Raw genomic sequence first — 25,455 nt, 5'->3', positions numbered from 1 at the left:
AAGTTGCGTCTATCTGAAGTCGGTCACAGTCAGCATACTGCTATACTCTGTAACACTCAGTTATCCTAATTGTTTCAATTCCTGCCTATACCAAACATGCAGCTAATTGGATTGAGTTCCCTAAAACAACCCAGATCATTATTCATGGGAACTATTAAACTATTCAATATGTTTGACTCCGAGAGGCCTATTTCTCACTAGGATTCGACTTGGTTCATGACTTGAGTTCAGCAGTACAGTTGGAAAGATTGTTCTACATTTTAAAATGGAGGTTAAGATTAAATATGCACAGTTGTGTAAATTACTTAAGCGCAAATACTTAACTCGTTTTTTGGGGTAATCTGTACTTTACTATTTATATTTAAAACAACTTCTACTTTTACTCCACTACAATCCTCATGAAAATAATGTACTTTTTACTCATTTTTCCCTGACACCCAAAAGTAGGTGTTACATTTCGAATGCCTAGCTGGACAGAAATGGTCAAATTCATGCACATATTAAGATTAACATCCCTGGTCATGTCTACTGCCTCTGATCTGGCTGACTCATTAAACACAAATTATTTGTTTGTAAATGATGTCTGAGTGTTGGAGCGTGCCCCTGGCTATCCGTAAATTCAAATAACATGAAAATCGTGCCGTCTGGCTTGTTTAATATAATTAATGTGAAATTATTTATATTTTCACTTTTGATACTGAAGTATATTTTAAAAGCAAATACTAGTATTTTACTGGGTGACTTTCACTTTTGCTTGATTACTTTTCTATGAAGGTATCTTTACTTTTACTCAAGTAGGACAATTGGATACTTTTCCACCACTGAATTTGCAGTTGCTGAGCTTCTCATTAATATGAGACAGAAGGGGAAAGATAGTTTCAGTCTTTTATCTCCTGGTCTGATACAGGTGGGATTGTGGGATTTCTGGAGATTGCATCACTTTAGAAGAATCTCTATTGGAAAGACTTTAGCCTAGAGCTTTTCTGAAAGGGGTGTGTTCTAAATGTGATTCTTAAGCTCCTGCTTTTTCCTTAGTAGTATTTCAATGTTATTTTTGTCTCGCAGGGGTGGAAAGGTGGAAAGTGTGGGACTTACTTACTGAGCAAAACATCATTAACAGCATCAGGTTCTTAGCTTTTACATGCCACATGAATGACTATGGTGGTGACAAGTTTCAGTGACAATTGCTCAAATTGTTGACACCACTACATGGAACAGGTAGGACAGGCTTCTGTAGCTTTACCCTGTGAATACACAGTAATACACTCGTTAGCTACAGAACTATACAAAACAAGAATCAAGATTCAACATTGTCATGTGTTATAATAAAAAACGTTGTTTGACGTTGCCTAGCTAGCTAGCCAAGTGTGTTGTATATTATGCCTACTTTGGCATATCTAACATTAGCTATGTTAGCTACACAATAGCTACCTAGCTATCTTTTTTTAAAGAATAATGGGCAAATGTTGCACTATCCAGGTGTGGAAAGCTCTTAGAGACTTAACCAGAAAGACCCACAGCTGTAATCACTGCCAAAGTTGCGAAAATTGGCAAAAATGTACCGAAAGGTTACTGGATCGAATCCCCGAGCTGACAAGGTAAAATTCTGTCGTTTTGCCCCTGAGCAAGGCAATTAACCCCCAACAACAGCTGCTCCCCGGGCGTTGATTTAAGGCAACCCCTCGCACCTCTCTGATTCAGATGGTAAGAAAGCGACACAACTGCCACCTACTGGTCTGAGGTATTTTTATTGCTAGTGCTGGCGCAGAACCTATTGTCTACATCAGTGGGTCCTAACTCCAGTCGTCGAGTACCCCCAACGGTACATCTGTTCAGAGGTGGAGGTACTCTTGGCCCAAAAATCGTAGACAATCCTATGTCTCTCCGAGGCTTTATATACTGTATTCTTCTCCCTCAGGAGGTGTGTTTTCTTTGAAAACCAAAAACAAGATAACCATACACACCTACAGTCCTTTGACATTTAAACCTCTCCTACACCCAGAATAGGACTAATGCAGTGTGGACTGAGAGATTGCACCAATTGATGGTAAAGAAGCCCTATTGGAGAGAGAGAGAGAAGGGCTCCGTCACAAATTACCTCCTATTCCCTTAGTCACTTGTCTCGGGTTACTGCATTTTCTGCTTGGTTTCCCTAATGTGATGATTAGTGAACATACAGTTAGTCTGTTAATAGCTGCTCATATTGGGTAAATTATATCAGTGTTATGCTAATTATACCAACCATATTCTCTTCCCAACGTCCTATTAAAACCAACGACGCGCGCGCACACACACAATGTCATCTTACTGTAGCAAGCTTACTCATGTTGTGTCCTACACCACACAAGAAAGGTGCCAAAATGTCGGCTGGAGTAGAAGCTAGCACGTGTTTTGTACTGACCAAGAACCACAGTGGTCCTCACTTTTAGTGAGCATGTCAATGTTTTTGAAAGAATTATGAATCATGGTAGCGTTCATAGGAGTAGTCCCATAGTAGCATTCCCCAATGATACTCTCGGTCTGTACAAGTGGCTCTGTGTGAATCACAGCAGATGTCTCAATACTTTACACTGCTATGGAAGTGGCCATGTGAGCCCCTTCAAATTAGTGGATTTGGCTATTTCAGCCACACCCGTTGCTGACGGCTGTATAAAATCCAGCACACGGTCATGCAATCTCCATAGACAAACATTGCCAGTAGAATGGCCTTACTGAAGAGCTCAGTGACATTCAACTTGGCACCGTCATAAGATGCCACCTTTGTCAAATTGCTGCCCTGCTAGAGCTTCCCCGGTCAACTGTAAGTACTGTCATTGTGAAGTGGAAACGTCTAGGAGCAACAACGGCTCAGCCGCGAAGTGGTAGGCCTCACAAGGTCACAGGATGGGATCGCTGAAGCGCGTAAAAAATTGCCTGGCCTCGGTTGCAACACTCACTACCGAGTTCCAAATTGCCTCTGGAAGCAACGTCAACACAAGAACTGTTCGTTAGGAGCTTCATGAATGGGTTTCCATGGCTGAGCAGCCGCACACAAGCCTATGATCACCAGGCGTAATGCCACGCGTCGGCTGGAGTGGTGTAATGCTCGCCGCAATTGGACTCTGGAGCAGAGGAAACGCGTTCTCTGGAGTGATGAATCACGCTTCACCATCTTGCAGTCCGGTGGAGGAATCTGGGTTTGGCGGATGAAAGAAAATCTTAACGCTACAGCGTACAATGACATTCTAGACAATTCTGTGCTTCCATCTTTTGGGAATGGCCCCTTCCTGTTTCAGTATGACAATGCCCCCGTGCACAAAGTGAAGTCCATACAGAAATGGTTTGTCGAGATCAGTGTGGAAAAACTTGACTGTCCTGCACAGAGCCCTGACCTCAACCCCATCGAACACCTTTGGGAGGAATTGGAACACCGACTGCGAGCCAGGCCTAATCACCCAACATCAGTGCCCAGCCTCACTAATGCTCTTGTGGCTGAATGGAAGCATGTCCCAACAGCCATGTTCCAACAGCTAGAGCAGTGTTTCTCAACCCTGGTCCTCGAGTACCCCTCAACAGTACGCATTTTTGTTGTAGCCCTGGACAACCACACCTCGTTCCGCTCACTGAGTGCTTGATGATTAGTTGACAAGTTGAATCAGGTGTACTTGTCCAGGGTTACAGTAAACATGCCTTCCTCAGAAGAGTGGAGACTGTTGTGGCAGCAAATGGGGGACCACCTCTATATTAATGCCCATGATTTTGGAATGAGATGTTCGACAAGCAGGTGTTCATATACTTTTGGTCATGTAGTGTACTTTATAGAGAAAGAGAGATTTATCAGAACTCCGAGGATATGCCTTCTTTTATGTCCACTCGGGTCTGTGTGCTCCCCCCTACACACACACACACACACAAAGCGGTTAGTTAAGATAACAGGAAGGGTGTGTCAGACTTTCTGTGTTTATTGATCTTTTATCGCTTTGGAAGCATCTAGCCCCTCCCCCCCCACCCCTCTATCGGAATGTAGCGACGCCCAGGAAGACATTTAGGAGATTCCGTACAATAATCACCATGGCAACCCCCAATCAGAGATTCCTTGATATGAGTATTGTAGAACGTCCCTGTGCCTTCTCTCCCCCGTGTGTGTGTGTGTGTGTGTTTTCCACTGTTTCACTGCTAGAGACAGTGTGGTCTGCTCTGCTCTCCCATGGGCTGACTGGTGTGGAACATTTGCACCAACAGATAGGGATCGCCCTCGGTGTGCGTCATCACCTCAAACTCTCCTCTTTAATCCATCTCTCTCATCCTCTGTTCTTTTTTCAGCCCTCTAACTTTCCCTCCCTGTCAAACACAGAGCTTTTATTAGTTCAAGTATGCACTTTAATTTCTCGAAATTAAAAACTAGAGCCGTAGAGAGGATCATCAATCTCGAGACACTGTAGCTGTGCTGTGTTTTGTTGTGTTGCGTTGTGTAGTGTCGTCTTGTATCGCATTGTGTTAAGTTTGTTTGTGTGTTTCTGCATGTGTACTGTGTGGATGTACCGTAAATGCACATTGAATGTGTTGAGACAAAGGTAGGCATTGAATGCAAGGCATTGATTCATACCCTCATCGTTAACACGTAAGTTCTGTCTGATTCAGACTGAAGGCATAAGAAGCTGTACTTAATAAGGCCCGAGGGGGTGTGGAATATTGGCCAATAGGGCCCCACAGGGGATGTGTCATAATATCCATAAAACCTAGCGGTCAAACACAGAAATGGTTCCAATGGTTTTTTTTCACCATTTTTCCCATAGGAATTTTAGAACCACTTCAAACAAGGTCTGTAGGCTTTCCCTGGCGTGATGTTTTGATAACCGTGTAAATCTCTCTCGGACAAGGGGACTTTTATCAGGTGACTTTTGTCAGATTCAAAAATGCCAATTAGCATCAAGGCAGACCTCATGCAGGACTACAAATCCCTGCTCGCACGTCATCTCTAGCTGATACCTTTGCTGTCAGCTAGCTAGCTACTAGTTACCTTGATCCAAAACAAGATATATTGAACGTTTTCATTTACTATTCCATTGAATTAATATTTGTTCTTGCCTTGTACAGAATACTATCCTAGTAGCAGTCAGGTATTTACAATGTGCCATGAATACTAGGCTAGTTTATATTAAACATTTTTATTTTTTGCTAGTTAGCGAAATTAGCAACACACTTATTTTACCACATCGTCTTCTCTTTCAGCTGGTGGAGGTCTATATTTAAACCCTTGTAATGTCTGCCAACAATATGGTCGAGGTGAAAGCTATTTCAATTCATGGTGTCAGAATGCACTGCTGCATTAAATAACTAACTTGTTGACATGTTCTGTTGCAGATTCAAAGCCAGATTAACTCGTTGCAGAATGTATCCAAAATCATGAATGAATACGCATATTTATATGACAAGAACGCACCTAGTCGCCCGTGAATCACGTCAAACACCTGAACTCCCAACAGTTACATTGTTTTTAAAGAAATCATAGCGGTAAACAGTGCACACATATGCCTTTTAAACATAACATATAAACGTCTGAATTGAAGTACTATTTAAATGATTTATTACTCAATGCCACAAACCTGGGAGATCGAGGAGCTATTATTATTAACCAAGAGTGCACAGATTCTTCTGCTTTTCCATTTTAGTAATTAGACCAACACAATGTAAAACAGCATGTTGTGATTTTTGGTGGGTGAGTTACAAATGGAGAAACTAGTGGATGCTTAAGGTAGGTTTAATACGAAATACTAGTTCGACTCCAGCAGAATGAGAAACAAGGAAGCTTAAATGCCGCAAAATCAACACCCTTGTCAATTTTACAGGTCCATGTTAAATTAACAGGTCCCCCAGGCCATGCACAGCCAACCAGAATTAGATCTTCCCCACAAAAGGGCGTTATTACAGATATAAATACTCCTCAGTTTATTCAAGCTCTCTGGGTGGCTGGTCTCAGACAATCCCGCAGGTGATGAAGCCGGATGGAGAGGTCCTGGGCTGGTGTGGTTACACGTGGTCTGCGGTTGTGAGGCCGGTTGGATGTACTGACAATTGTATTTATTTTTTAATGCGGAGATGGCTTATGGTAGAGAAATCAACATTAAATTATCTGGCTACGGCTCTGGCGGACATTCCTGCAGCCAGCATGCCAATTGCACACTCCCTCAAAACTTGAGACATCTGTGGTATTGTGTTGTGTGACAAAACTGCACATTTCACAGGGCCTTTTATTCTCCCCAGCACAAGGTGCACATGTGTAATGATCATGATGTTAAATAATCTCCTTGAAATGCCACACCTGTCAGGTGGATGGATTATCTTGGCAAAGGAGAAATGCTAACTAACAGGGATGTAAACAGATTTGTGCGCACAATTTGAGAGAAATAAGCTTTTTGTATGTGTGTATATGTGTGTGTGTGTAAATACACAGTATTTACAGATCGATACTTGTAGTCAAAGTATTATTGCGATATATAACTGCATATAACTGATGTTGCTTACTATATTAATGATCTGCTGTCCAGAAGGTAACAGCAAACAGAGCAATGTCTACCCGCAGTAAAGTAAGCACATTGACTCGAGAGAGGATGCTAATCAGTTCATCTCTGAAACCTCTCAAAAAGCCAGACCAAAATAATACAGCTAGCAAGAGTAGCTACACGTCAAGTAGTACTTGAGGTAGGCTACCCACCGCTCACCCACAGACACAAACAAACATTATAAAGAATGCCTAGCTTTACCATCTAAGTTAGCTAACTATTTTATAAAAGCCAAAGAAAGAAATTCGTTTTTGTGAGTTTCTCATGCATTTAAATGTAGCCATCTGGCCAGGCTAATGTTGCTAACCATGAGCTAGCTCGCTGCATAACATGTCTTGTGTACATTTGAAAACTTGCCCAAGGCAGTTAACATAATTGTCAATTTAACACATTTTGCCAATTTATTCATTACGAAATTTAGCCGACATTAGATGATTGATCCAGAGATTCTTTGAACTACAGGCATTTGTAGTTCTGTATGATAGCCACATTAGCAGGTAATTAGCATTTCATTCTCGGGTGGTAAATACAGTTGAAAGTATTGATTAGTCACCTTGTCCGAGAGAGATTTACATGGTTATCAAAACGTCACGCTAGGGTAAGTCTACATAAAACACAGCCATTGTTTTATGTGTTTCTAAAATCCCCTATCGGAAAAATGTATGTTTGACCGCTAGGTTTTATGGGTATTATGACTCATCCTGTTGGTGCTCTATATACCACAGCTACGGGCAGTTTTTAAGCACGGCGCAAAGCGGAGTGCCTGGATACAGCCCTTAACCGTGGTATATTGGACAAATACCACAAACCCCAGGGGTGCCTTATTGCTATTATAAACTCGTTATCAACATAAAAAGAACTGTAAACAACTAGTTTTGCATCATACCGGTGGTTTATTGTCTGTTATAAACACGGTTGAAATGCTGTTTCAGCCAATCAGCATCCAGGACCCAAACCATTACCGGTTTAAAATCAAGCATAAACTGTATCCTAAAACGTTGTTTACATACGACAGACAGTTGGTCCCAGAGGGTAAATCAAAGACTGTTCTGTTCTTCCATTTTTAAAAAGGAAATGTTTTCAATTCTTCGGTTCATGGACTATTTTAGCTGTTTGCCCAGCTGAAATTGTATTGTTATTTGCCGCGTTTTGAAAATGTAGCTGTACGATTGTGAAATGAGGCAGCTTGACAATGAGACAGGCAGATACTATGAGGCAGTTGTAACTGCAATTTAGATGTAAACATTTGAACACGTCTAAAAGAGAGGGCATCTGATGGGCTTTAGCTTACTGTAGCCATGAATTTCCGCTAAAATACCTATTTAAACACCGTGTTAGTCCTCACGGGTCCAATAAGTAGGACCTGTTCCCGAAATAGAACTGGGGTTTATCCACCAGGATTATATATATATAATCTAGACGTATAGACGTGGTCGGATCTAGACCGGGTCCGATCCGAGTAAGGAAAGCAGCAGAAAATGATTTTAAGCTACTTCATTATCCGTAGCTGATTAAACACGAGAGGAGGGAGAGAGGTGCTGCTCTAGCAGGCGGGGGAGGAACCATACTGTGAGCGAGTGACGGACTAGAGACGGCAACCAACCAAGTCGACTCGCGCTATAGTATACTAATAGCTGCCATACCTAGGTTATTTATCATAAAATAATATTACGTAGTACCTGTCTTGACTGCATCAAACCGGGCAAAGCTACTTAAACTAGCTAGCAAGGCTAATTGAGGCTGCAGCGCATGCGCGTTCTCATTCTACAGTTACAAATAACGCCATTCACAATATGAAGTAGCAGCCTATCTGTTGGCTCGGGGGTCGCTGTAGCCTATCCTTCTCCTTTACTTTTAATTCCATCTTCCATGCCTCCTAACTTTTTCCAAACACCGAGCGAGGCTCTATGACTGTAGCCTATTGCCGCTTTGATGACTTATGATTGGCCAACAACAAGCTGCACGTATCACGCTCCACTCTTGTGAAAAGCAAAAGCATAAATAATTACATTTCTCTCTCTCTCTCTCTCTCTCTCTCTCTACTGCAGCAGTCGCTTACGATTCTGCACGGGCCCTTCTGTCAAGTCAGTTCAAATTACACATACCTGAGACCCGTGACAATCATATCAAGTCTGACCCAGACCTGTGACATTATTTAGAATTCTGGATCAGGACCCACTCGGCTCCCGGATCGGGTCTCGAGTATTAGGGTACAGGGGTGTCCGTTAAGACCTCGAACACTGACCGAGCTATAGCTGACAGTTTAGGAAAATAAAACATTTGATTGCAATTAAGTGGGGCAGATGGTTAATATATTAATGGTGTCTCTAATCAGCCAAGGGTGAATCCTAACTTCCACTGAAGTCAAATGTTCACTTAGTCATGCATTGATGTCGGTGGAACTGAAAATTCTGATTCGCGCACTCGGTGATTACAGTAAAGACACTTTCTAGTCTGTGGCAAGACACGGGGTGGCCCGCATGTTGTGTTGGCGATACAGCGGCTGTGAGAAGACTAGTATATTTCTAATCGGTAGCTGAGCATGGGTACAGGAAGGTCGGAGGCAGTGTGTCAGTAACCGTGATCGCAGAGGATGGGGATGCTGAGGAGGGCAGCAATGCCCTGGAGGCCTTAGACAAAATCTGCTGACAAACTGGGAAGTGTAGGTTAGGTAGTGTGTGTACTGTAGGCCTACAGCGTACTATACTGAGAGAGGGTCAAGCTGAGGTGAGAAACAGGGAGGGGTGTGTGTGTTTACGTATCGTGTGTGTGTGTGTCGAGCTGCGGGGGAGTTTTGGCGGTTTAAAGACAGATACCCTGTGGGGAATTAGTAATGTGTGCAATAATTATCATCCCCAATCTCCTTTTCCTGCTCTCTCTCTCTCTCTCTCCAAATCCCCCTCCTACGAACATCCCCCTTCACCCCCCAGCTCACAGCCCATCACAGCACCCACCCCAGAGTTATGTCCATTTCTGGGTCTGGTTTGTTTCCGTTATTAAAAAAAGCAGCTCAGGCAAACCTGCCAAAACAGAGGATGATGTGAAAATAACCCAGAAAGATCAGCCTGTCTGTCAACTATGTTGTTCAGCTCTCCTCACGCTGGTGATCCAGTATATTCTGTACGGTGCGTCAGATCCAACGGCTTAAAAAACACATGTACGCCCACGCGCATACACACACAGGGAGGGAGCAATAATAATCCAAAAGCCTTTACATCACCTGCTGTACTGTCCAACCAAAGTCACTATGGTGATAACATCCTGACCTTAATTTATGATTTTAATAACCTTCATTTCTGCTCAAGTGAATTCTAGAAATATTTGATAATCCACAATTAATGGCTTCTGGGTTGACGGATGGGGCAAATGTAAGGGGTAATCCAGGATAGCAGAAAGAGGCTCTGGCGCTACAGTACCAGTATAGACATGTAGTACCCTTGTATGAAAGCCTGGTGTGGTCTGCACACATGATTTGATCTGAAAGCATAGTAAGGTATTGAGACTGGTCATGTGATAACGTCTAATTTGATCTGAAAGCATAGTATGGTGTTCGAGAATAGTCTATTTGATAAAGTCTAATTTGGTCTGAAAGGGCACAGGGGGATACCTAGTCAGTTGTACAACTGAATGCCTTCAACTGAAATGTGTCTTCTGCATTTAACCCAACGGGGGGCTGCCTTAATCGACATCCACGTCTTCGGGCGCCTAGGGAACATTGGGTTAACTGCCTTGCTCAGGGGCAGAGTGACTGATTTTTACCTTGTCAGCTCGGGGATTCGATCCAGCAACCTTTCGGTTACTGGCCCAACGATCTAACCACTAGGCTACCTGCTGCCCCTAAAGCATAGTATGTATTGAGAATAGTCTGTGATAACATCTAATTTGGTCTGAAAGCATAGTCTGTGTTGAGAATGGTTATGTGATAATGTCGAATGAATTTTGGGCACCACTTGTTTGTTATTAGTCAACAGGAAACCATAAAATAGTTACAATTATCATATAATATAATCTGAAAGCAGTTCAGGACTTCTAAGTGACAAGGCAATGCATTTCTACACTTTCAGTTTTGTAGTCCTGGAATAGGTAAGGCCTCTGTTCAAGAAAGCTGTGATTGGTTCAGGTGAGGGAAGGGTTCCGGGGGCTGAGTCCGCCTCCATTTATCACCTGCATTGTTCTGTGAGGCTTGAAAACAATTGAGTCAAGACGGTCGGACTCTCCAGACACCAAACAGCACACTTTTCCGAGGACAAATAAGGGTAGTAATACCTGTTAATAGCAGGAAAACATCACAACAAACATTCCGGAAACTCTTAAGGTGTATGCATTCTTCCCTGCTGAAACAGTTTGTGCATATATTACGACAGTTTTTGTTCGTTTTGGACTGCTGTTCAGTCACACAAAATGTTTAATTGAGGCAAGACGAATTTTGAAGTCTACGCCCCTTAGTCCGTGATTGGTCAACTGGAGGGGTGATGCGAGTTTCTGCTTCCTGACGACTCAGCCTGAAACTGGATTCAACATGGCGAACCACAACTTCGGGCATCGATTGACCGAGGAGGTACAAAAGTACCTTCACCAGTACGATTCTATCCATATAAAGACCAGCATGTAAAATTTAAATTAGTGGAGGGAGATTGCAGAGACCCTGGGGTCTGACCCAACCGCTTGTTCGAAAAGTAGGGTAGGGTTCGCGACAAGTTCATATTGACAAGTTTGTTTGGCTGGCTTGTTCAGAATGTGGAAAGACGTTTTGGAGTTCGGTTAGGGTTTTGTCAGCTGTGCGGGCACACAAAGTTTTTCTCAACGACCAGCTGAATTCCGGAAGCCGAAGTCTACTTCCCTTCGTCGGTGATTGGTCAACAGTAGGGATTCTTTGTTGTCATTAAACTAGATACTCGTTTTGATGCACTTTTTTTTTTTATAGAAAAATACTAAACATTTTAGTTAGATGTCAAATTAATGATAGATTTCTTGAGTTATCTTAGATTAAATCTGACTTTTGGGGAAGTGTATACTGGGTATGGTGTCTCAAATGGACAAACGGTACTACTGGCGCTTTTTTAATCATTTTTCAAGCGAAGCTTTTTTAAGGGAGTATGCGAGCACACTCGGTCGTTTCGGCTAGCCGAGTTCGGCTAGGCGCCAGCCGAACTGAGGCATGCTGACGCCTTTATTAGACACACGTCTCAACACGTTAACCTTGTTATTTTTTTGTCCCCTTGTGCTGTTTTGGTTGAGGAAATCAGAGTTTCTGAGGCACTCTGTGTACAGTCCATCGATTCCCGTGGATAATATCCTTGGCTGAGTCATCACTGTTTGTCGGGACCCTGCTGGCTCTATTTCTCCTGCTAGCCTCGTACCATTTAGTTCAATCATGGCTGAGTGTCCCTGGCATTGTCCTATACTGGAGGTTTGAAATTAGCAAAAGGGGGAAGGACAACCCCTGCTGGGAACTTGCTGTGAGCCCCCCCCCCCCCCCCCCCTGCCTGCCTGCCTGACTGCCTGCCTGTCTGTCTGCCTGCCTGTCTGCCTGTCTGTCTGTCTGCCTGTCTGCCCACAACACCAGATAATCTGCACTCTTAGGATATAAAACTGTGTGTGTTCTGAGCCTTCCCCAAAAAATAGCAGCAACATCCTTGGCTGAGTCATCACTGTTTGTCGGGACCCTGCTGGCTCTATTTCTCCTGCTAGCCTCGTACCATTTAGTTCAATCATGGCTGAGTGTCCCTGGCATTGTCCTAGGTTCTCTGGCCAGTGAAGAGAGGCAACATGTGTGCTGTCATTGTTCTTGTTGTCTGGCGTGGATGTGTGACGTCAACGCTGTTCTACCATGGTTTGTTAATGTGTTGTCCCCTCTGTTTCTCTCCCGCTCTCTGTGTTCCAGTGCGCTACCTGCTGAAGAACAATGTCAGTCCAGACTTGTGCAACGAGGACGGACTCACTGCCCTACACCAGGTGAGCTTACGTTCCTCTGTCCCTGGTCTCTGACCATGATCAACCATATAATTAGTTAGACACAAAGTCCTTCAATCCACATATTTTTCAGTGGCAGTCAGACTTTAGGTCCAAATAATTCTCCCCGGTCTCTCTGTCGCTCTCTAAAATCCAGGACACCAGACACTTTAAAAGAAAACTGGTTAACCGGCACCGCCAACCGATTGAAAACCGCTTAAATGTGCCAAACATGGTTGAGACATGCTCTATCAGTCTGTAGTGAATCTGCTTGGTGGTGTAATGTGTGATGGAGCTGGTGCCAGAAAACCAGCTTGGGCCTCCAGCCCTTCAGCTCAGAGTCAGTCAGCCTGCCTGCCTGTCTGTCTGCCTGCCTGCCTGTCTGCCTGTCTGCCCACAACACCAGATAATCTGCACTCTTAGGATATAAAACTGTGTGTGTTCTGAGCCTTCCCCCAAAAATAGCAGCAACATCCAAAGATTGGGGGGGTTGTGGCACTTGCGTGTGTTTATTAGTGTTTAATAACTCGGCTAGCCGAACGAGTGTGCTCACATACTCTCACTCGGTTTGCAGAGTGGCGCAGTGGTCTAAGACACTGCATCCCAGTGCAATAGGCGTCACTGCAGTACCTGGTTCGAATCCAGACTGCATCACATCCGGCCGTGATTGGGAGTCCCATAGGGCGGCGCACAATTGGCCCAGCGTCGTCCAGGTTTGGCTGGGGTAGGCCGTCATTGTAAATAAGAATTTGTTCTTAACTGATTTGCCTAGTTAAATAAAGGTTAAATCAAATAAATGAAAAAATGTTTCATGCCATGCTATTGTACCTGCAGTGGTGGGCTGCGTGTGCGTGCGTCTTTACTTTGTGTTTGTCTGAGGTAGTGTAATTAATGAGTTGTTCCAGGCCACGCTATTGTACCTGCAGTGTGGTGTGCTCTCGTTATGACACGGGACATTAATCAATGCAGCCCGGCACACACCTTGGCTCCGTCTCTATTCATGTTTCCTCAATTCCTCATATCCCCTCTCCTCGCCGTTTCTCTCTCTCAAAAAAAAAGGCATATGCTGCCATATACCCCGGGACAGTAGAGGGCGATGAGCTGGTAATAGCCATCTATGGCCAAACAAGGAAGTGACAACACACCCAAGCAAGGAAGAGATGAGCGGGAGAATAAAATAGTGTACACAGAGAGACTCTTGACTGGCAAGAAAATATAATTTGTGCTAATTACCCGGGATCCACTAGACTTGATGTATCTAGAAACACAAATAATAGGCGAGATACGGAAACGGAGAAGATGCCCGCTACAGGTTCACAAGGGTGGATGTAGGGGCATACGGCTGAGAGAGCTATGGTGGAGTGTTTCAAGAGTTCTTTTGGGTCTAAACTGCTGCAGAAGACCCTCGATTTACAACCGCCAACCGCTAAAAATTCATTTTTTCAAAAGTTTATATATTATAGAGATCAGTCCTTTCGGGAGCCCAGATCATTTATTTATAAATCCCATCATTGGATGGTTTGGTAGTAGGGTTTCCCAAGGGATTCCTTAGGACCGCATAGCTGACCTAAATTGTAAATATAGAAAAGAAGTTGCCTGGTAATGTGTATGTTTTTCAAATCTTGGAATATTCTCAAACCATTAATGTCCATGATATCGGCAAGGGCACGGATTCCACATTTGGATCATTGGGGGATGCAGAAGGCCGCTCTCCACATCGCAAAGGCATTATTGTGAAATATTGGAGTATAGACAGGCCATTTAGATTCCCAGTTACGTTGTTTTTCAATTTTGCGCCAAATATACATTTTGTGAGCAAAAATAGCACCAAAGCGTAGTTGACATTTGTTTAAGGGATATATCAGTAAAGACCACATCTTACAGGGCAATAGGAGACGTCATATGTCTTTCTATACTTATATAAATAATTAGAATGTATAATGAGATGACGTGATCAGTAGATTTGAGGGAAATTGCTGTTGTTTACTTCGAATTGACGAATTGCCTGGGCTCGGGGGCCATGGAAAATAAAAAATAGCAAAAGAGATCACGATGTCTGCTGCATCTAGGGATTCTGAACGGACAAGAGCATATATCACCTGTTAGAACTATGGCTAAGGGTTTGGCATATGGCATTGTGGCCCTTTACACACCTTTCCAAAATGGCAGATTTGGGCACTGATAAATGCCTAAATTGGAACACGGTGGCTGTACAATAACATGCCGTACATGACGTCAGAGCTCTGGCTCTGCGCTCCACAGCGCCGTATGGGTGTTGACTGACAGACGTTCTGAACTTGAGCACCTAGGACTCTAGGTATTCTGAAAGATGAGACGTTGAGGATTATTAAAAATACCGCTTTGATGTCATACAAGCAAACACCCGTGAGTTCAACTGGGCACTTCACATTTCCATATCATAAAACATTCATGGTCACTACGTTTGATGTACCATTTACAAGACGACATGGCGTAATACCCTTGGTTGTTCTGATGTTTGTCTATTGTGAACAAATTTCGCCGCGGCGCACTCACCTGAATGCACTCATGTCTCCTTTCTATGCGCACCAAAATGATGATTGGTTTCTCTGAATTGCATTGTGACACTGTAATATCATATTTGATCATTTAGCTAGTGGGAATAGAACAGGCTTTCAAATGATGCACACCTGACGCAGATTGGGATTTGTGAGGGTGGAGATGCTTGTGTGTGTGTGTTTGGCCACATGGAGACACCAGTTAGTTCTCTCACTCAAACCCTTGTCATTTTTTTGTTGTCTTATGTTGCACCTACCCCACATTTCCCAGGAATATTCTTATCGTCTTACTGAATGTTTCCGGAGTGTTTTCAGATTTTGTTATCAACAAATGTGTCAAAGTACAGTAAATATAAAATGCGCATAAAATCAACAGTGTTGTGTTTGGATTCAGTCTTGTGTCCGGTGAACTGTTGCGTCCTCGCCTTTTGGTCGAATCATTCTCCCATAATCTCGAAACGGTTCCCTTTCCATTGCTACCACGGATATGCATTTCATATTTCTTCTGTAAGAAACATTTCAATTTAGACCTATCCATGTAGGCCAATTCCCACGAGTGTAAAGGGTTAATCATGTTAATGAAATAGGAGCTAATTCCCATATGTTCCAAGACAGACCAGAGATACAGTATGACCATTTTAGTCTATCAAAAGTGTTTCCTGCATCGAGAGATGAAACCCAAGGAGCTGTTGTTTCTGATGAAGTATTTACGATATGTAATAGTCGACGAAGGTTTTCAGAGGTTACATTTTTTTAACAAGCCGCTTTGGTCCTGTAATTTTTGTTTGTTTTGGATAGAAAGTGTTGTTACGTGAGAGATTCGGCACAGTGCAGTGACATTGCTCAGGATCATCTCGAACATACTGTATCATTTATGTAGCTCTCTGCTCTGTCTTGTACTCGGTATGTCTGGCACCACTGGGTGATGGGTGGGTGGCAAGACATCTTCTCTCTCATGGAAAAAAAAAGTAAATGTCTCTCAATTTAATTTCCTGTGAGATTAGTCATAAGAAGAGAAGAGTAGGCGACTTTAATTTCATTTTCTGAGTTTGTATGTTCCGCTAGTCTGTCCGCATCATGTAAATATAGTAACTCATTTCATTTCTATGGTCAGCACCCCACCTTAAAGTGTGTGTGTTCACTTTTTATTTGTTCTATTCTCTCCCCGGCACATAATTCTGGACCATGGGTAGCATGTCTTGACTGAGGGGTCTGGGCCTCTTGGTCAGTGACAGGCCTCTATGTTGGAGCACAATGATTTGTTTGATTTAAGAGAATACATTAGATCCAAGAGGGTAACATAAAGATATCATATAACAACTCACATCCAATATGGTTCTGGAAAGGAAAATATGACCAATTTGACTATACATAAAGAACACAAACTAGTTTTGTGTTATTTTTAAACCTGCTGCAAATACTGTGAAAGTGTTTGTGTGTGTGGGGGTGGTTCTTTTATCCTTGTGGGGACATAAAATCCTCAAAAGTCCCCACAAGGACAGTAAAACAAGGAAAATTCCGCCCTGTGAGGACTGACATCCCCATGAGGACAAAGGCTATTTTAAACTTTGGTATTAGGGTCACAATTAGCGTTAGAATTATGGTAAGGGTTAGCGGTTAGGGTTAAGAGTTTGGGTTAGGGTTATTTTATTATTTTATTGTTATTCTTTTTAAAATTAATTTTTTTACTTCATTTAATTTGAGTAAATACTTTCTTAACACTCATTTTTCTTTTAAACTGCATTGTTGGTTAAGTAAGTAAGCATTTCTCTGTAAGATCTACACCTTTGTATTCGGCGCATGTGACACATCAAATTTGATTTGATGTTAGGGGCTAGGGAAAATAGGATTTTGAATGGACATTTCTTTTAGGTCCCCACGAGGATAGAAGATCATAACTGTGTGTCACGACACCAATTTCTGAAGTGTCACGACACCAATTTCAGGTGTCATAATCCAGCTGGCTTTGTTTTATCACTGATAGATCCACCAGAGGTATTCTCCTTTACACTTGATGACGAGTGCACTGGAATCTGAGAATTTGACACAGTTATGCCCTGTTAATCAGTGAGTTCGAGTGCCTTCACGAAAGTGTGACATCGAGTAAAGAAATGTCTGAACACATCTGAACGCCTGTCAATCTCACTTGCTCCCAGAATAAAAAAGCAGTGGTGTAAAGTAATTAATTAAAAATACCCCCCAAAAATTACTTAAGTAGTACTTTAAAGTATCTGTACTTTACTATCTGTATTTTGGCTACTTTTACTTCACTATATTCCTAAAGAAAATAATGTACTTTTTACTCCATACATTTTCCCTGACACACACTTGTAACATTTTGACAGGAAAATGGTCCAATTCACACACTTATCAAGAGAGCATCCCTGGTCATCCCTACTGCCTCTGATCTGTCAGACTAACTAAACACAAACGCTCCGTTTGTAAATTATGTCTGCGTGTTGGATTGTGCCCCTGGCTATCCGTCAATAAAAACACACATTTGTGCCGTCTGGTTTGCTTAATATAAGGAAGTTGAAATGATTTCTACTTTTGATGCTTAAGTACATTTTAGCAATTCCATTTACTTTTGATACTTAAGTATATTTAAAATCAAATACGTTTAGACTTTTACTCAAGTAGTATTTTTTACTGGGTGACTTTCACTTTTACTCGAGTCATTTTCTATTAAGGTATCTTTACTTTTACTCTAGTATGACAATTGAGTACTTTTCCCACCACTATAAAAGAGTAACCCAGGAGTGCTTTAGAATGTTTCGACATTATACCAAACAACAGTACCGCACCCCAGTATTCCATACTCTGTATCCTTCCGACTAAATAAACAGTGAGGCTAAATTTAGTTGGCCTACACCTTTACTGTACAGTACGTCAGCCTTGTTCTCTCCTCTCCTCATCTAGTCTCAGATATCCCCGACCTTGGAGCAACGTAAGCCAATTTTTTTTTTTTTACAGACAACTCTCTCAACAAATCACGAGTTTGGGTAGGCGGGGCTTAACACGCGTCCCAACTGATACATTGCCGGAAGCAAACCATCTGTCTAGAGACTACGCTTCACCAGGCCCTTCATTAACTCCTAACCACCTCAGTAACAGCCCACCGTTTATGTATTAGATTCCGTACTATTAACCAAACACCGACTCCATAATATTATTTTGTTACCCTGGACCTTTACAGTGCATCAGCCTTGCGTTCCTCTCTCCGCTCTTCCCCTGCCCACCACCCCTCCAATCCATACAACCCACAGCCAGAGCCCAGTAACACAGCCAGTGTTGTTATCCACACACACAGATGCATAATCTGCTTCTTTGTGAGGCAGGCCTTCGTCTCTAAATACTTTGCATGAGCAGTTTATGAAAGACACATTATTTCCTTCCCCGGTCGGTTCATTGTCTTAGCGCAGGCAGAGGGCCGGGGGAGGCAGGCTACAGGGGAATTACAGGGAAAGGCTAGGGGGATTAGCCTAACAGCTAGTTTGTGGGCTCAAATATGTGGGTTTTAAAGAGGGTTCTTATGGTAATGCTAATGGTGGGCTAGCCAAGCTGTAATCCAGACAAGGGTAAATTATTTTGACATGGACACGGTTGGGTTTGTCTGTACACTTTGCCTAAATGTACCATTTGCCGAACACAAGCTGAAGATTTTGACTTTATCCAATCATGAGTATACAAACGCAACATTTAAGTTGTAAAAAATGTTTAGCTACTGTACATTTCACACATTAGAGCCTGTTACTAGGGCTGTATTAATGGCAAATATTTGGTAGGCCTACAAATGTATTTTACTTTACTGTTTCCACTAGTGTTTACTCTGTATTTGATAGGAAAGTGTGTGGTAACAATGGTTACTTCCTGGTGACTTTCAGTTTAAAAAGAAACGTTTTTTTTCCACTGTGGCTATGGCTCATGTTATTTCACCTAGCCTAACTCTACCATGGACCTTGTAACTTTGTCTCTTCTGCTGTCAAACAGTTTGCACGCACACACACACACACACACTCATAAACATGCACACACACACACACACTCATAAACATGCACACAGAAACACATCACACACACAGATCGCACAGGAAGAACAGAAATAAGCACCACCACCTGTATTATAATGTGTCATACTGTCGGTCTGCTTCTTGAAGCCAATAAGGAAGTTATTAAACAAGTCTCTCTCACAGACAGACAGACAGACAGACAGACATTCTGTGTCTAAGAAGGGAAATATCCCCTGTGAACAAACTGATCTCTTGTCAAGCTCATAGTCTGTAGAGTTATGTTTCATATACTGTATGTTGGCAATTCCACGGTAACAGAATGATGCTGATACTCTGATTTTTCACTTTAAAAGTATGCCAAATAAAAACTATTGATTGAAAAGTTTTTTAAAAACAACTCTCTATGCACAAGGACTACTTTGAACAATTTCCACAAAGTTTCTTGCAAAAACACATTTACTCAAACAGTGCAGATGTAAAGTTTGGTAATAGAATGACTGTAAAATCTCCCTCCAATTTATGTGACCACGTTTTCCAAAAACTCTGCTAAATACCTACTCTGAATTAAGATTCAAAGATGCCTGAAGAATGTGGTGTCAGCTATGAAATTATATCTATTTTGGTTATTGACCTACAGTAGGTGAAGTGGGTGAACACCCAGTAACAGCTTGATGGTAACACAAGGACATGGTTCCCTGATCTGTACTATTTACCCTTTTAAAACGGCTTTTTGAAGAGAAGTGGAAGTGAAACCTGGAACCCCAAAGAACTTTTGTTGTGTTTGTAAACAACAACTGTTAAATCGCGGCTGTAAACAGCTAACGTAAACTCGTACATCGCCTTGGTCCGTACAATTGCCCTTATTTTAGCGCCCCAAAAACGTAATACTTCCAGATCAACTGTAATGTCAATACCATTGTAAAGCACAATTTCTCCCCTTTCCAACAGTATCAATTACATGACCTAAACGCTGCCCATTTATGCATAATTCAAGCAGGCAATGAGCCCCGTCGGGTCTTTTTAAAAATGGCGGGTGGGGAAGCGAACTAATGCGTGATAGTGAGAAGTGAGACTCGATCTGTCCAACTTATCACCTTATCGCCTCTAAAATGTAAATAAAACACTATAAAGAGTTTATATAATGTGTCATTACATACCTATTTGAATTGGGTTTTTAGGGTGGTGCTAAAGTGATCTTAGAAGTAAACAGCAGCTTTGAGAATGATGATCGCATGCAATGATGATGCAAAAAATGACTAGGTATCCCCCCTTACCACCGTCACTGTCCATTTCTTGTTTTTAAACGATGAGAGAAGTGCTACACCAGGTGGAGAGAGATTGTAAGACAGAAATAGTTGCTTTATGCGTGCTGTACGTTACGACATGACACGTCACGATGTAACGGAGGTCCGGTTTTTCAACTTTTCTCCAATACTATAGAACCATTACCATGTCGATCAACGCTTGAATAGAAACCTAGTTCACACCCCCGATTTTGAAGTCAACACAGTCGCTACAGTTCCATTAGTTTTCTTTGTAGCCTCGTTTGAATGTTGCGGTTGTGCACATTTGTACGGAATGGGGTGAGTTTACGTTAGCTGGCTAAGCTAGCTAACTTAGTTTAGTTGTTTTCTCAAGGTAAAAAATGGCAGTTTGACAGAATATATTCCCTGGTGGCATCTTCTCCTTTCCCCCCTCTGATAACCAGGTGGTGAATCGCATCTCTGCATGTCTGGCAGACATATCAGTGTGGATGACGGATCACCACCTCAAGCTGAACCTCGGCAAGACGGAGCTGCTCTTCCTCCCGGGGAAGGACTGCCCGTTCCATGATCTCGCCATCACGGTTGACAACTCCATTGTGTCCTCCTCCCAGAGTGCTAAGAACCTTGGCGTGATCCTGGACAACACCCTGTCGTTCTCAACTAACATCAAGGCGGTGACCCGTTCCTGTAGGTTCATGCTCTACAACATTCGCAGAGTACGACCCTGCCTCACGCAGGAAGCGGCGCAGGTCCTAATCCAGGCACTTGTCATCTCCCGTCTGGATTACTGCAACTCGCTGTTGGCTGGGCTCCCTGCCTGTGCCATTAAACCCCTACAACTCATCCAGAACGCCGCAGCCCGTCTGGTGTTCAACTTTCCCAAGTTCTCTCACGTCACCCCGCTCCTCCGCTCTCTCCACTGGCTTCCAGTTGAAGCTCGCATCCGCTACAAGACCATGGTGCTTGCCTACGGAGCTGTGAGGGGAACGGCACCTCCGTACCTTCAGGCTCTGATCAGGCCCTACACCCAAACAAGGGCACTGCGTTCATCCACCTCTGGCCTGCTCGCCTCCCTACCTCTGAGGAAGTACAGTTCCCGCTCAGCCCAGTCAAAACTGTTCGCTGCTCTGGCACCCCAATGGTGGAACAAACTCCCTCACGACGCCAGGTCAGCGGAGTCAATCACCACCTTCCGGAGACACCTGAAACCCCACCTCTTTAAGGAATACCTAGGATAGGATAAAGTAATCCTTCTAACCCCCCCCCCCTTAAAAGAGTTAGATGCACTATTGTAAAGTGGTTGTTCCACTGGATATCATAAGGTGAATGCACCAATTTGTAAGTCGCTCTGGATAAGAGCGTCTGCTAAATGACTTAAATGTAAATGTAATGTAAATGTATGGTCCTTACGTCCCGAGACACATCTATTTTTCTAAATGAAAGTTTATAGATTTCCCAAAGAAGCAACGCTGCATTGCCTGCATGTATGGCTAGTAACGTTAGCAGCAGCAGGAGGTGGTGGATGATGTGTACCACATGGGTAAGTTGTTTATTAAGTTAAACATCTATTCTAGGCAACGTCAGGTATCTAGCTAGCTACCTATGTGTAAATATGATAGACTGCCATCCATTAGTTGTTTTTTATGACACAAATGTAAGCTTAATCTGCTAAAAACAATGTTAGCTACCAAGCTCATTTGCTAAGCTAGCTAGCTAATGAACAGATGTTCTGTCCCAAAGAGAGAACTATGACAATACAAAAACACAATTGCAACAAAATATCGAATGTTATATCATTTGAGAATAATGAAACGGGTCTAATTTCTATGTTTCCTAACCTCAGATACAGAGACCTGTGAAAGCTGCTATTCCCTGCCTGTGGATGTTCACAAAGAATGTCCATCCAATATCTAGCTACTGGGTGTGCAGGTTTCTGTTACAGCCCTAACATTCTGCTTATTATGTTATATTAAACCCACTATTCATTTAACTATTCAATCATCTCCAGTGGTGTAAGGTACTTAAGTAAAAATACTTGAAAGTACTAAATAAGTAGTTGTTTTGGGTATCTGTACTTTACTATTTATATTTTTGACAACTTTTACTTCACTACATTCCTAAAAAAAAGTATGTACTTTTTATTCCAAACATTTTCCCTGGCACCCAAAAGTACTCGTTACAATTTAAAAGCTTAGCAGGATAGGAAAATTGTCTAATTCACACACTTATAAAGAGAACATCCCTGGTCATCCCTACTGCCTCTTATCTGGTGGACTCACTAAACACATGCTTCGTTTGCAAATTATGTCCGAGTGTTGTAGGGAGCCCATGGCTATCCGTTAATAAAAAAAAAAACTGAAAATTGTGCCATCTGGCTTGCTTAATATAAGGAATTTGAAATAATTTATACTTTTCCTTTTGATACTTAAGTATATTTTAGCAATTACAGTTGTGGCCAAAAGTTTTGAGAATGACACAAATATTAATTTTCACAAAGTCTGCTGCCTCAGCTTGTATGATGTGAATTTGCATATACTCCAGAATGTTATGAAGAGGGATCAGATGAATTGCAATTAATTGCAAATTCCCTCTTTGCCATGCAAATGAACTGAATCCCCCAAAAACATGTCCACTGCACTTCAGCCCTGCCACAAAAGGACCAGCTGAGATCATGTCAGTGATTCTCTCGTTAACACAGGTGTGAGTGTTGACGAGGACAAGGCTGGAGGTAACTCTGTCACGCTGATTGAGTTCGAATAACAGACTGGAGGCTTCAAAAGGAGGGTGGTGCTTGGAATCATTGTTCTTCCTCTGTCAACCATGGTTACCTGCAAGGAAACACGTGCCGTCATCATTGCTTTGCACAAAAAGGGCTTCACAGGCAAGGATATTGCTGCCAGTAAGATTGCACCTAAATCAACCATTTATCGGATCATCAAGAACTTCAAGGAGAGCGGTTCAATTTTTGTGAAGAAGGCTTCAGGGTGCCCAAGAAAGTCCAGCAAGAGCCAGGACTGTCTCCTAAAGTTGATTCAGCTGCTCAGGAATGGCAGCAGGCAGTTGTGAGTGCATCTGCATGCACAGTGAGGCGAAGACTTTTGTAGGATGGCCTGGTGTCAAGAAGGGCAGCAAGGAAGCCACTTCTCTCCAGGAAAAACATCAGGGACAGACTGATATTCTGCAAAAGGTATTGGACTGCTGAGGACTGGGGTAAAGTCATTTTCTCTGAATCCCCTTTCCGATTGTTTGGGGCATCCGGAAAAAAGCTTGTCCGGAGAATACAAGGTGAGTGCTACCATCAGTCCTGTGTCATGCCAACAGTAAAGCATCCTGACACCATTCATGTGTGGGGTTGCTTCTCAGCCAAGGGAGTGGGCTCACTCACAATTTTGCCTAAACACATCCATGAATAAAGAATAGAACCAACACATCCTCTGAGAGCAACTTCTCCCAACCATCCAGGAACAGTTTGTTGACGAACAATACCTTTTCCAGCATGATGGAGCACCTTGCCATAAGGCAAAAGTGATAACTAAGTGGCTCGGGGAACAAAACATCGATTTTTTGGGGGGTCCATGGCCAGGAAACTCCCCAGACCTTAATCCCATTGAGAACGTGGACAAACAAAAACCCCACAAATTCTGACAAACTCCAAGCATTGATTATGCAAGAATGGGTTGCCATCAGTCAGGATGTGGCCCAGAAGTTAATTGACAGCATGCCAGTGCGGATTGCAGAGGTCTTGAAAAAGAAGGGTCAACACTGCAAATACTGACTCTTTGCATCAACTTCATATATTTGTCAATAAAAGCCTTTGACACTTATGAAATGCTTGTAATTATACTTCAGTGTTCCATAGTAACATCTGACAAAAATACCTAGACACTTAAGCAGCAAACTTTGTGGAAATTAATATTTGTGTCATTCTCAAAACTTTTGGCTACGACTGTACATACCAAATTATTTTAGACTTTTACTCGTGTAATATTTTACTGAGTTACTCACTTTTTTTGTTATTAAGGTATCTTCACTTTTACTCAAGTATGACAATTTGGGAACTTTTTACACGACTGATCATCTCTTGTTTTGGAGTAAGATGAATGTCGAAACCCACTAACCATGTACATAGGCATCCTTTGTATGATATTACATAAAGTGTTGATTCTTTGATTTAAGTATAGTGTATTTTTTGGTCATTGAACATTCCCTTTTTGTCTTGTTTTATTTGATTGTCACTCTCTCATTTTGTCTGATGATATTGCACAGATGTGCAGCTGCAGCTGAAGTCCTTGAACATTGCTGTGTGGGTGTAACGATCTCTGTACGGCTGACCTAATGTGCAACCCCTTTCCGCAACAGCACTTCATACCCACAAAGCAGTGTCCATTATCCTACCAAAACCATGGTCTTTACGTCTCAGGGTGGTTGACATCACCACACGATGGCTACGAGGGCTTTGTCTCTCCTTGATTACTTGCATCCTATCTCCTCACCTGTATTGTATCACAACTGTATTGGAGGAGAAGGTACAAGGTCCCTCCCCTCTGACCTTCTTCAATGGGTTTTTAGAAGGAGGAGAGGAATCAAGGAAGGATTCATTGAGAAAGAGCCTGGCACTCACCTGTCAACTAGCTCACGTGTGCTACACACTCACCCCTCTGCTACACTCACTGACGACCTCCTCCGCCGCATCAACATCAGCAGCCAGCAGAGCAGACTTTGTGAACTGAGTCAATCTAGCACCCAAATAATACATTTTGTGGGTATTTATTCCTGCTACATACTCCGATCGCACAGTCGGCGGCTGAGTTATACGGTCGGTGGCATAGGAGGACGTGAAAGGGGTGTGACTAGAGCAGAGGTGAGCTGCAGGTGACTTCTAGTATCCACTGTGATGTCATCCCCCTGAGACTTGTAGCAGTGTCTCCTCCTGTCTATCATTAATATTTTTATATCGTAAGCATCTCCGCAGTGGGAGGATCTCATCCTGCAATTTTGCTTCATTTTGCTACACTCGCTGTACTCCTTCTCCAGTGGTTAGCATGCTACCTACAAGTGTCATTTAATTAGGGTTTGCGTCCCGGTCCCGGTCAGCCATACAGGGATGGAACTTAATGTAAAAATCCCAATGTAAAAGTGACCCTTCACT

At 42.7% G+C, this 25,455-nt stretch overlaps 1 protein-coding gene across 1 annotated transcript in view; it reads left to right on the top strand.

Moving 5' to 3' along the window:
- LOC139536511 (protein phosphatase 1 regulatory inhibitor subunit 16B-like) overlaps positions 1 to 25,455 on the top strand; it is a 138,835-nt gene that overhangs the window by 74,656 nt on the left and 38,724 nt on the right. The window contains exon 3 of the mRNA XM_071337072.1: positions 12,427 to 12,497. Within this exon, the coding sequence (XP_071193173.1) occupies positions 12,427 to 12,497 (71 nt within the window). The remainder of the gene's footprint in view (positions 1 to 12,426; positions 12,498 to 25,455) is intronic.

This window comes from Salvelinus alpinus, chromosome 12 (genome assembly GCF_045679555.1).
Source record: "Salvelinus alpinus chromosome 12, SLU_Salpinus.1, whole genome shotgun sequence".
In the NCBI taxonomy this organism is placed as follows: Eukaryota; Metazoa; Chordata; class Actinopteri; order Salmoniformes; family Salmonidae; genus Salvelinus; species Salvelinus alpinus.
Note: the sequence above shows the minus strand (reverse complement) of the source record. Positions and strands in the feature narration are given on the sequence as shown.